Below are 13,521 nucleotides of genomic sequence, written 5' to 3' on the forward strand. Positions count from 1 at the left end.
ATAATATTTCACTATACGAACCGGCTATTCTTTTCATCGTGCTGGCATTTTACCAAGCGACTTTTTATTCAACCACAAAGCTATGGGCGGGCGCAATCAATGCTCCACAGAAGAGGATCGGGTCCTAAGCGCAATTTTTATTTTATTTTCCCGACCACTATTATAACCACCAAGATTTCATTTGTGATATTAAAATTTGATTGAAATTTCTGTGCCCTTTTGCCGATCCTTTTGGTTTATTTTTTCCCTGTTGACCATTTTGTGATCCTCTAATGAATTTTTGATTATGTAGCGACCAGCGTAAAATTAGTTATTTTTGCCATCTTATTCTCTTGATGTTTAAATCCTGTTTAAAAATATTTAATTGTGATTGAATTACCTATATTTTTATATTTATGAAAGAAAATCTAATGAATAAGTAACTGTTTTGTTTACATTTAGTTTTCCCGCCTTGAAACAAGGACATTCAGGATAAAAATCTCACGACGAATAGTCGTCAAAACCATAATGAATAATACTTGACGGGTCCAAGGTGACTTAAAGTACGTAAACATTTGTTTGTATGTGCACAAAGTCCTGTTTGCTTATAAGTCTGTGTGTTTGCTAGTAAATGAAAAATATTTAACGTGAGCGGAAAGTACATTTTCTTTATTGTTGATCCCACTAAATGTCAACGTGGTAAACACATTTATCAAAATATAAACGTTGTCAACTTGTTGTGTAGCCGGGCCTAAATATTGCCCTTTTATAGCTCTTACAAGTTTTTACCAAATACTAGAGAATACTTATTCGAGACTCCCTATAATATATGTTTCGCGGATTGTTTTGTTAAGAATATGATAGTTATCGGTAAATATGATGTAGGAGTAGGTACTGAAGTGTATATTTTTCTATTAAAAAAGAGCCGCCAAAATATATATTTACTCCAGAGTCAGTTTTCTAAATAATTCAATAGATTTTGATAATGTTCAAATACTAAATACGTAACACACGAGAAACTTTATAAATGAAATCATTATCCTCTACGGGAATTACGCTGATCTGCAAATATGGTTTGTTTAATTCCAATTATTGTTACCCGAGTAATGACCGTGGCAGCATTGCGGTTGGCCCGCTCAGTTATGCGGGATGCATCTGTAATTGTCAGTATTACCACTCAAATATATAATGTTATTAATGATATAAATCTGATTTCGTCTGTGATAATATGTCTAATATATGATATGATAGGACATATTATGTCCATCTGATATAATAGTGTACATTGTGGAAACAGCGGTAACACAAGCAATTGCAGTAGGCGAGTGATTTGGGAAGTCATCCTTCACACGGAGTGAGAGCTCCTTCTGTTGTTGGGCAATTGGACTGCAATCACGTTGGACCCATTCAGATACAGTGCTCGGGTACCACGGTCCAACTTTATTATGGTCCATTCGCCCATGGACTCCCTTATAAGTCAAGTGTCTAACTGTTAATATATTTCCTTGTAAGTACCGAAGCCATGTTGATCTATGTTATCTAGTAACTAGTAGGAAATATTCAACTTCCCACTAATATTATAAATGCTTATGTTTGTACGTCTTTCTTTGAGTATGTTTGTTAACGGATACAGACTTACTTTTTTGTTTAGAAATTCCTATAGAAACGAAATCTGCATTCGTGAAAATTGTTAATAAATATTGGAGAACAACAATAAATAATTTATATCCATCGTGGGACGAATGAAGATTATTAATGAATGGAAAAAATAAATCCGTAGTTTGTTATCACAGAACTTACTAGCCTGCCTTTATAAGTTGAGCAAATATAACCAAGTACAAGCTTCTAGGGTTAGCAACAATGTCTCTGGATTAGCCTTATAAACTAGCATAGGATTTATCTGCAGAATTTGCGCAGTATCAGATAAATGAAGGTAGAACCGGTTTGAGTTGGGCATGACGCCAGGGTGCTGGATACAAAGGGGTGTCTCAGGTTTGCAAATAATTTTATGGAATCGTCTACACGGCTGTCTTATATTATACATAGGTTAAACTAAAAGACACACAAGCCAATTTTTTTTATTACAAACTTTATTTAGTTTATGGGATAGATAATCCCGTCTGTCTGTAATAAAATCGCGTGTTAAATTCCATTTTGCTTCAATTCCCATGAATGGCGGAGGAAAATGACGGAACATGCAGGATAGGCTCCTCGACGATGTAAAAAATCATATTTGTCATGCACATGATTTTTGTCACGTGTTGACAAGACCAAGATAGCGACAATAAAAGCTTGTGTCAAAAAATATTTTTTTGTAAAAAAAACTAATTTACTAATGAGCTTGTTGTAGTATCGCATAACATACGACAGCACAAGATATACATTTAGGGGGAGCCGTAAATATTTTACCCGGGATTTTTGTAGTAACTGAAACCGACACTGAATGAAGGTAAGAGAAGATTCCATTCAAGATGCACAGCCGCATACACTGTAATCTTGGCTAGTAAATGGAAAAAAACTGATCCAGATTAAATTTCTTTTATTTATTTCTGCAAGCCATGATTAATATTTCATCAGCAGTAAATTATTTTATCCCTTAATTGTCTCGTAAACAAACACTGAATGATATGTTAAGGTCCTATTTACGCTGCCGTACGAAAATATGTTAGAATACATTATTTATTCTTTGTACGTAATTGAAATTGCTCTGAATTTCATATATTAAACGGCCATGTTCATACAATGCTATGCCATAATTTATTGGCCTATAGTATGCGATAAACTTGAGCAATTTACTATTATGCACTTTCAGTCGACATTATAGCATATGCAATATGCTTTACCGACATCTATACATAGAGCATAGTACGTATGAAAGTATTGTATCAATGGACATAGAAAATGTACGGATCAAATTCTAATGGTCACGTAATTACAGAGTTCAGACCGACTTACAAAGGAAATTATATGTTTTGTCTACCTTCTGACGGCTTTCCGCTTAACTAACTAAGCCATAGTTAAGGGGATTTTTAGTGTAAAAAAAAGAGCATGAAATATATGATGCCGTACGGCGGCATCGCTAGGTTATGAAAAAAATAGTTCTTATATAAAACATATTATGAACTAGCAGCCTGTCGCTCCGGTAAAACAATAATAAACTATATACCTTAAAAATATAAATATTCCTCTGGAATATTGAAGAAAACCGTACAAAAATCCGTCTGATAGTTTTTGTATCTCGTTATACAGACAGACGCTACATGTGGACTTTTTTTATAATATCTAAGGATGACATAAAAACTGAGAGCTAGACCTGGCAATAAATAATCAGAGTGGATATAAGATACAATGGCGTATTTACTGTGATCTCGTTAGTAAAGCATTGCCGTGGGCAGGTGGCTGCGCCGCGCCCGCCCAGCCGGCGGCTAACCACAGTCTCGTGAATACAGTCTACCCTATACCCGACCATAGCTTGCGTACATACTATTGTTAAAAAAAACAAATAACTAATCTGTTTTAGTGGGAACCTATAATTGACTTTCAGATTTATGTTTAAATTACCATTTTGTAAACACAGCTGTTGGTTCTCCTAAAGAAATAAATAAATAAACATTAATGTACTCTATCATTGTTTAACTCTATGCTTAGATTTTTTAATTATGTCATTTACATGAGTAACTCCAAGCTTTCGGCCGCAAGAAATTGACGCACTCTATAGAAATGTATTTTTATAGTGCAAACCCGAATTGAATACTGAATGGTAATGTGATAATTAAAACGGAGCACACACCTTGATATGTATTAATGCATACCTTTGTGTTCTACTTTGGCCACAGTACACGTATATGCTTGCTGCTATTTATAGACCGTTTAGCTGTGTGTTGTATTGTAACACTGTAAATTGTTGCACTGTGTAGCCTCATCTCCAGTTTCGCCCACGCATTGCAAAGGTTAAGGGCGTGCTATTGTCGATGCGGTCACATTCTATTGCATTCACAGCGAATCTCTTTCTTCACTGAATACCTTTCCATACAAAACTTGCCCGAGAAATTAAAAACGCTTTTATATTGATGAAAATAAATAAGGAAAAACAAACCTCTAGGGTAGAATATTTTCTTTGCCTCTAGCTACATTCAAAAGTAGGGTAATTTTCATCGGCAAATATTGACTCTTTATAATGTACTCATTTTGTGTAAATAAAAAATAATTTACGAATGCTCGTTAAAAAACAAAAATAAGCGGTTTCGATGTTTTCGATGTTTGGTTGGTAATCACTTTTATCTCTTTGTACCCCTCTTTAATTACATTACAATAATGTACTGTCCTAATTTATAACTTATACTACAACAAACTTTAGCTATGATGGACATAATTATAATAAATTCGTCATGTTTGTCTGACTGTCCGTATGTCACAGCTACTTTGTTCGGTATATTATAAATATATTAATAAATTATATCGATCGTTATTCGTAGCGAGGAAAGGATATATATAGTAGTTGAGGTATATATTCTGTGAACCGCTCACCAATTTTTATACATATCTAAATAAAATGCGATAAAACTGCGACTGAAATAATCTATTTGATCTAAATTACTTATCTGCACGGTTTCTAGACAGGTCATCAAAAATGACTATGAGGTTCATTTTCTCAAAATCCTTAAAATATAAACACGTCCAATCCAGAGTGACCAAATGTGTATCTTCATGGCTAACTTCATCACTATCACTACAAAGTATAAAACAAAGTTGCTTCCAGCGGTTTAGGCATACATCGTCCCTATGTATGCTTAATCTTTAAAACTACTCTACGGATTTTGATGTGGGATTGTTAATAGATAGAGACATTTATGTGAAAAGATTAGGTGTAAGTATAATTTATTATGATTTAAACGAAAATAGTAGATGCAGTAGATATCAATGTAAACAAGGATTCCGTTTGGTTAGGATAATTTACCTGATAAGTAACGTTTTGATGAACTCGATCTAATACGAGAAATATTCTTTCTTTCTTTTCGAGTGTGTTAATTGCTAACACTGGTGTCAGATTTTATTCAAGTCACCTGAAGCTATCTGACATGACTACCGCTTCTAGCGGCGAGTAATCGCATACACCCGAGAAACATTTAGAAGCTGCTTTATTTAAATCCTATATAAAACCGTCAATCGACTTACAGAGTTTTATTATATTTACCAAAGTTTATTCTTTGTATTCCAGCTACTTTATGATAGAAAATACACGACAGAGGGCGCTCGCGCAAACAAACGTGTTTGCTCTTTCCGCGTTAAAATGGAAGCGAAAATCATGTTTGCTTTATAGCTTTACAGTCATGGCGTCGCCCCAAATATACACAGAGAATTGTCAAACTGCTCCCATAATTGTGAAGGTACTATTTCACTTTGGAGTTGAGTGTTTTACAGGTCGTTGAGTGTGTCGTCTCGCACTTTAAAGGAAGGAATACGTAATGTTACTTTTAACCCAGAACTTTATATCATAAGATACACCTCTCCAAATTTTTAACTATACCTACACAATACAAACATGAAGTTAATGCTTTTATTGCTTTTTTGATCCTGAAAAGATAATTTTCCTATATTATTTATGGAACGGAAAGATAATCAGATATATGGATGAGAATAGATGTAAAACCTGGTGAATTTTCTTTGAATCGTGATAAAAATAAACCATGTATTTTAAGCATCGCAGACCTTACGAATTATTATGTAATCGATGTAGTAGGTGTACATAGGGTGGTTTTTCAAACATTAGCCAAATCACACTCGGTTTTGGATGACGAAATAGAGCACGTATCCAAAGAAATCTATAATAAAGAAGTTTTAAAAAAAATTTTTTTACACAATCTCAAAGAGGAGATCCCTCGTCGGAAGCCGTACCTGGGTACCATCGGACCACGTTTATCATAACAAGGCATTATCATGCAAAAAGACTAAAACGAAATTTCAGCTCAATTGGTTGAAGATATCTGCTTCAAAATTTAATTCTAAGGATTCCACGAAAACATACATATTAATATTATACATATACTTAGGTACCAACATACATTGCAAGTTAAATAAAAGCTTGTGAAAATGTTTCTTTTTTGCTCTCCAGTACAAATTAGCCGATCAGCTGATTGAAACTTATGGAAAGACTTTTTTCACAATATTTCTTTTGGAAATTGTTATATTATGTACTGAACATATGTGATTTAGCAAATTAATAAGGAAGTTAAATTAAGAATAGGCCAGAAGCTTATTTGGAAAACAGTGTACAGATATTCATTTAACCAGATTAACCGAAGCATTAATATTCATGCAGGGTCACTCGACGTGCGGTGGGCTGTACTAGATGAGTACATTTTTTGTGTTTAGTTTATATGTAGACAAGATGTAGAATTATGAACGGTATGTACCGTTACGGGTGTGGCGGCTATTCGCACGTGGAAAGGGGGCAAAGACCTCATATAGAATGGACCACGCAACTCAACTTGCAACCGATTCTTGGTTCAAATGAGTTTAATTGAGCGAGCGATGCGGCGGACGAGTATAATCGATTAACAAAACTCGATGAACAAAACTCGATGCTGATTTTAATGTAAATATTGAGTTATGAATTGTGACAAACAAATTATAAGTTTAATGCATACATAATACTTTTATTTTTATTCGTACTAATGATATAGCACGAATTCCTGTATGTTGATAAATTTGCTAATGCATGCCCGAGAAAAGACTGAGAAAAGTGTTGATTTTCTCTATATCTACTATTATTATATTTCATTGAAAAACTCATTATATCAGGGATAAACGGCTCTTAAGACCAATGATGATTAAAATGAATAATAAGTACCATTTTTATTTATAAGAAGTTATTTGATGAAGATATACTTTTTGGACGGTAAGATCCCTTGGATGATGTCTTGCTGGTTTTCCGCCCATTTAGTAGGACTGAAAAACGTCTGGATGGCCGGATAACCCGTAAGGTTATTGGTGAATATTTCATATTAGTATAAAAGTAGTCCTTTGCTATAACGTGGTTATTTCAGATTCTTTAGCTGTGTTAGAAATTTGTCGAAACCAATATTTTTCTTCTAAGAATCTCTATGAGAATATTCGTGATTTTCGGAACGAGGTGGAACGTGAAGTCCAATTCGTAAGATATAATATTTTTTAATTTGAAAACTGACTGGATGTGTTACGTGATTGTCAAATCATTTCTCATTAGTAAAGTTAACGTTCTTCTTCTTCTTCATAGTCGTATTCCTCATGGCTGAGGGTCGTGGTTATTACGTGGAATGAAACACACACAACAACTTTCTTGGCATTATTAATGGAGTGGTTTGCCACTGCCTTCTCCATTTCACACACAAGTTAATAAGAATCAACCAGCGTGCAGGTTTCCTCACGATGTTTTCCTTCACCGGAGAAAGTAAACGTTAAATGAAAGTTATAGGTCGACAGACGGACAGATAGACAGATACTCGAGTGATTTTCCTGTTTCCTTTCTTCCTTATATCGGAACCCTAAAAAGCAAATAATATTTATTATTATTTACGCAATGAATTCCATACTCTATCAATCTAAACAAGTTAATGTTATATGATGTAGTATCATTCATCACAAATTGGTGGAGTCGGGAGTCTGGGAATGGAGGCCTGTATCCCAGAACTCTTTCTATGATTACATAGTACTGACTTAGTACTTTTTTGATTACATAGTACTGATGCTTCATTGAAAATAAGCACCTGTTCGATATCGATTTGTAAATAGCGACACGTGCAGCAGCAATCCGGATCCGGACCGAGGTATAAAAAGAGAAAGTGCCGACGAGACGGATGAGCAATAAATAACTCGTCTGGGAAACCGTCGAGTTCGTTAAATCCTAAACGAAAGCTAGACGAAATAAATACTCGCGCGAGAAATTTTCAGAAATGAGCGTTAAAATATTCGAAATTAATAAGTAAGAGGTTCAGAAGGACAGAAAATAACTTTGTCTTATTAAGAAGAAATGTTTTATATATTTTTGCTAGCTGCTGGGTCTACGTTTTAAAATAATTATTAAAAGTGCATTGGTGAAGATGCACCAAAAGTTATTTAAACATTAGTCTATAAAACATCAAGTTGGCTTGCCTAACTTTACATTTCGTTTTTACAACACACACAGACGTCAAAAGAAGCAAGCCTTTGCGACGAGTCGCAGTCATGTTTAGTCTTAATTGAGGCGAAAACGGTCCAAAGTTGCTGGCAGTGCTCATTATGAACAACAAACAAGGCGCTAAGTACTGCTGAGAGGCAGTCGAGGAACTAATCGGCTTGTGCCGAAGGCTGCCGAAACTCGCCTCTTAAATAAAACATTGAAGTTACGTCGATTTCCATGCAGGCTTTCATTAAACAAACATCTTCTTGACGCCTACCGCAATAACTTCGCGCAAAGTTACATACATGTGTATTGTGTGGTGTGAGAATAGCTAACAAATAAACTTAAAATTAATAACTTAATATAGTTGAAATAATACAAATTATATGGGTACTTATTAATACTACTAAACAAAATCAAGAACGTCTCGGAAAAAAAGTTTCTTTAATGTAAAATTTCTTTAATGTATAAATTAAATGTAATACTTCATGATAATATTATTTTATTTGCACCAAAAGTACATATTGTCAATCAAAAAAGTTTTAAATGAGAACATATATTAAATGTATCTTCAAAGTTATTGATATGACAAGAATACTTAGGGAAATTACAAGCTGTGACATAATTTAATATACAACTTTTAATTAACTTTATGGTGTTCATCAAATTTTGAGTTAATGCTTCAGAAGATGTATGTTTGGGATTTGAAACGATAAACTTTATAGTTTAAAAATACGTTTTTCATTTCTAGATCAACAACACATATAAAATAAAAAAATGCGTCAATTATTTACATATCCCAATTGCCACTAATATTATAAATGCGAAAGTTCGAATATGAGTGTGTAAGGATATTTGTTACTCAATTACTCAAAATGTACTCAACAGATTTCCATGAAAATTCATACACGGGCAGAATATATCCCAGAATGGATAGGACATTTTAACCTGGATTTCTCACAGGAGCGAAATGCATATTTTAATAAAATGATGAAATTTGTAGTATGTCTTGTAAATTTGTGAAATTCGCGTGGGCCAGTAAACTGTTATCTATAGAATGAAATGTTTTCAACCCCAAGCAGCATTTCATAAGGAAAAGGCACGTGATTTATGTGTGTAACGATCTCTTGTTATATTACGGCATGCGATTGAAAAAAATGCTTTGAATTTTCGCAGAGCACATCTATTTAATCGGTCTTTATTCCTACAAACTTCCCCTAATTTATTTCGTTCCTTCTTGAATACATTCCTGAAATTTCATTTCATTTAAATATTTTATCGTTTTCTTTTTTTCACGAGTTTTCAGAAAATAGTGTAAAACGAGGTCTGCAACAAATATTGAACCATCTATCTATAACGAATTATTAAATATAAGTATATTTAGGTACATACTTCAAAATTCGACGACAAATAGACTACAAGCCTGTCAGCTCTTTAAGTCCATTTAGTACTGTATATTATATATGTAGTACATATAAAATACACATGATTAATTATTTCTATAAATATCTTCAATGCTTCATAAAAAATAATTCGTTAGTTTTACTTATGTAAAACTAACGAATTATTTTTTTTTTGATCTTATGATCAACTTGTGTTTGGAACAGTAACGGGTATTTCTGTTCCGGAAAGGTCATATAAATGTCAGGCAATGAAAGATCAATACCTAGTATTTGTGGGAAAATTTAAGGAAAGCCCGAACTTTTTAGGATATTTTTCAAATAATTCATGATGCTATCGACGTTAAAGTGAAAAAAAACAGAAGCTAAACGCACACTGAAGCTCCGCTTCTCCGCTCCGCTTTTCCGGCTAAGTATCCGAGAAAACACTGAGTTGACAGAAAGATAATATAGTTGTAAGATATGGGTGCCATGACAACTCTATACCGTAGATAGCGGAGAAGAAACATTATCAAAGCGGATAAAAGCTGCAGCTACGCTTTGGGGCTGAAAAAGAAGAAGCCAAGAAAACGCTCAGTCCTAAAATATACGTGTTAAAATTTGCGTTACGCATATAGTGTCACGAAAACAAGTTAGGACAAGCATCATTTGTTGGGAGGACTGCGCGACCCTTCCGCCTGGGTTCACTCGACTGCGCACCTTTACATGTGCGTCTCACAGGATTTGCAGATAAGCAATAAGACGTAATGCGCTTAGACGCAGCCTCGCTCAGAACTGAAACGTTTTATTACGAGAGATTAATGGTTTTACTCAGCTACGTCCTCACCCTTTCTCTGTTTGTATTACAATGTAAGATGTAAATATACGATAATTATATCACGATATCTATCTGATTCGAGTACTTCTCTTCATAAGAAAGATTAAATTTATTCATTTGCTAAAAAAAAATAATGAATAGTTACAAATTTATGTTAATTTTAGAAGCTATGCGTATAAAAAAAGGAAATGGATAAAAGTGCATCCTATCTACCAAAAGATTAAAAAAAAATAAGACATTTATACTGGTAAAATTACGAAAAATTCAACTTTGGAAATATTCCTGTTATTTACATAATTTATTTTAAAAAAACACGTACATATTAAAAACTCATAAAGTGTGGGGAAAATAGGAATAAAAGTTCGAAACAGGCAAAAAGTTTTGCTATTAAATGTCCGAGACAAGTTTGTATTATTTTTTCACGAAAGCAGATTTAACACATTTCATACATAGTCCACTGGTTTTCCTTTGAGCATTACAGTGTGCCAGACATAAACAACGCGTTCTCATATATTTGGGCCCTTCTTTGAAGCATTATTCCGCACGAGGTTCTGTTACCGGCCCATCATAAATGTCAAATTCTATACTACATCGCGACCTGTCGTTTGACCTCAATAACATAATGGGGACTGGACATGGCCTTTAGTTCATTTTCTTTCGGGTACTCTTCTGTGTAATATCTATTCGTGTATGTATTACAAATAAATACTACAAAACTACTATTTCGTAGTAAAGTTTTGGTTCTCTAACTAGTAGTAGACGTAATTATTTTCTCTCTTATACATGCTTGTTTAACTCGTCTATATCTGGAACTGTAATAATCTTATTAATATTGTCTTGTATGTTTTTTTTTGTATTTATGACATCCTTCTCTCAGTTTATGATTGGAACTATTAACATGTGATAATACGTCACCGAGATAATCTCCGTTTCATTGGAAATTTCTCGGGAATTTCCGGGAATATTTCAACCGATTCCGTGCATTCATGAAAATTTAGAGAACAGCATTTCGCTGGTAATATACCACATCTGTGTCACAAATCACAAACTTTATCTGTATGACAGCTGCTGATCCAGAGACAAAAATTACTAAACTTTTCTCATGAACGTGTTTCACTGTGTGTTTAGGAATATATCTTTTAAATATTTATTATTCATTTATAGTTATAAATAAATATAAATAAATATATTGGGACAAATCACACAGATTGAGCTAGCCCCAAAGTAAATTCGAGACATGTATTATGGGATAAAACTCAACGATACTATATTTTATAATAAATACATATATAGATAAACATCCAAGACCCGGGCCAATCAGAAAAAGATCATTGTCCATCATGACCCGACCGGGGATCGAATGGATACCTGTTAATTAATGATACCTCTCGGTTCAGTGGCAAGAACCTTACCACTGCGCCACCGAGGTTGTCAAAGTTAACGATTAAATATAAATATAAAGTTAGTAAGTAGATTTTTCAGTGTGGTGTGGATTTAATTAGCTTTTGAGTACCTACTTATTTTTCACAAACATAATAAATGGGTGCAGATTTTTTTAGACCTGAAATATTTTTTTTTAATGTAAAAAATAATTCTAAGAATTATGAAAAATATTTGATAAAAATATAATCATCTTTTATACTGTTCACAAGACAAATTTTCTATTGAATAGTTGAGTGTTCAATTACAGAGAATGGCTTATGGTGATGAAGTCCACCTATTGTAACAATATAGAGTAAATAAATAAAACACTTCGTATGTTCGTGATTAAAAGTAAGTCAAAGGCTAAAAGCTTTGCAATTACAGCTATAGCAACCTAAAGATATCATTTAAGTGAACATCAACTGTTAGTTAGATAATGATTAAAGTAATTCTCATCTAATCTGATTGTAATGGCAGTGTTATTTCCGTTGCCATTTTATGTCCTCACTGTAAGGATGCTGGCTTTTCTTAGGGCTGATGGAAAAGGGTGGATATTGATATGACCACCACGTGAATTGGTAGGTTTAAATGACTGCAAATACAGATGGGACCTACGAGTATATAACGTGCCTTCCAGCACGAAGGAACTTGAGATAACACATTTTTGGTCACCCATCCCATGTTCGACCACTAAGAAAGTTGCTGAACCGCCCCTATCGTAAATCGAAGGCCTTAACTACTGCGCCACCGAGTACTTTACTCGAAGCCACAAGTAATAGTTAATTACTTTTATCTTTGCTGGCATTTGCACAGTAATAGACAAATTAAACATAACATTGTACCTAGCTGACCTTTTCGTTACGGATACTAAGGTAGGCGGATATTTTAAATTGTCAATTATATTTTACATTTATAGTACAACCCGACCTCGTTATTAAATAAGTAATAACTATATAGATAAAGCATAAACCGAAAATTATCATTCGTAGTTGACATTAATCATAATCATGAAATATTATAATCTAAAATATGATGTAGTTAAAGATTATAATTTTAAATGTTCCTATTTTCTCGCATTTTCTATGACAAATCTGTATAACTTTAGTTTTCAAACACAATGTTACTCTACACAACTCCAACTCGTGACTTCTACAAGTGTTTATTTATCTGTTTACATTACGCATATAAACAATCTGTAAATAAATTTGAAATAAAGACGCTTCGTGTTCTTTATATTAGTTCGGAAAATCAGGTGATACTTTTTGTGATTTCGTAGAAATAGCCGGCGGTCGTAGGTTATATGTTACGCTGTCGTAGCGGCGACCATATGTTTCAGACCATGCGGCACACGATCGATACGCAAGGCGGGCGGCATGCACTTACCGTGGTCATTTTGAAGTTTAACTTGCGCTGCAATGCAGTCTCGAGATGGAGAGCCATTTCAAACACGGTGACAAACTTCTTATATAGTCCGAAGAAGCACTATAACATAGTTCGGTGCACCGGCGTTAAGTAATAACTTTGCGTGACGTGCGTAGCGGTTTCAGCGTGCAGATCGCGTAGTCACGCGGCCATTTTAGCCGCTTGTCAAAAGTTACGGATTTCCACCGTGCGGCGCCACTGCGCAATCGTTACGTCTGCGCAAAAATAACTCGAGAACGAGCGTGGAACCGCGGGAGGGTGCTCCCTCAAGATTTTCCGCCACCAATTGATTTATAGTTAAACTTGTAATTGAGTTAAAAGTTACACTTTCGTGACATATTGCC

General features: G+C 34.2%; 1 protein-coding gene across 3 annotated transcripts in view; it reads right to left on the bottom strand.

Moving 5' to 3' along the window:
* The window catches only part of shep (alan shepard), a 113,033-nt gene extending 99,734 nt beyond the window's left edge, over positions 1 to 13,299 (bottom strand). Inside the window, exon 1 of one of the 3 annotated variants that reach the window (XM_053753181.2) lies at positions 13,139 to 13,299. In XM_053753181.2, the coding sequence (XP_053609156.1) occupies positions 13,139 to 13,195 (57 nt within the window). In that variant the 5' untranslated portion in view covers positions 13,196 to 13,299. The remainder of the gene's footprint in view (positions 1 to 13,138) is intronic. The other 2 variants (XM_053753179.2, XM_053753180.2) reach the window with 2 other exon arrangements.
* Between the last annotated feature and the right edge of the window lie 222 nt (positions 13,300 to 13,521).

Source organism: Plodia interpunctella, chromosome 13 (genome assembly GCF_027563975.2).
Source record: "Plodia interpunctella isolate USDA-ARS_2022_Savannah chromosome 13, ilPloInte3.2, whole genome shotgun sequence".
Taxonomy (NCBI): domain Eukaryota; kingdom Metazoa; phylum Arthropoda; class Insecta; order Lepidoptera; family Pyralidae; genus Plodia; species Plodia interpunctella.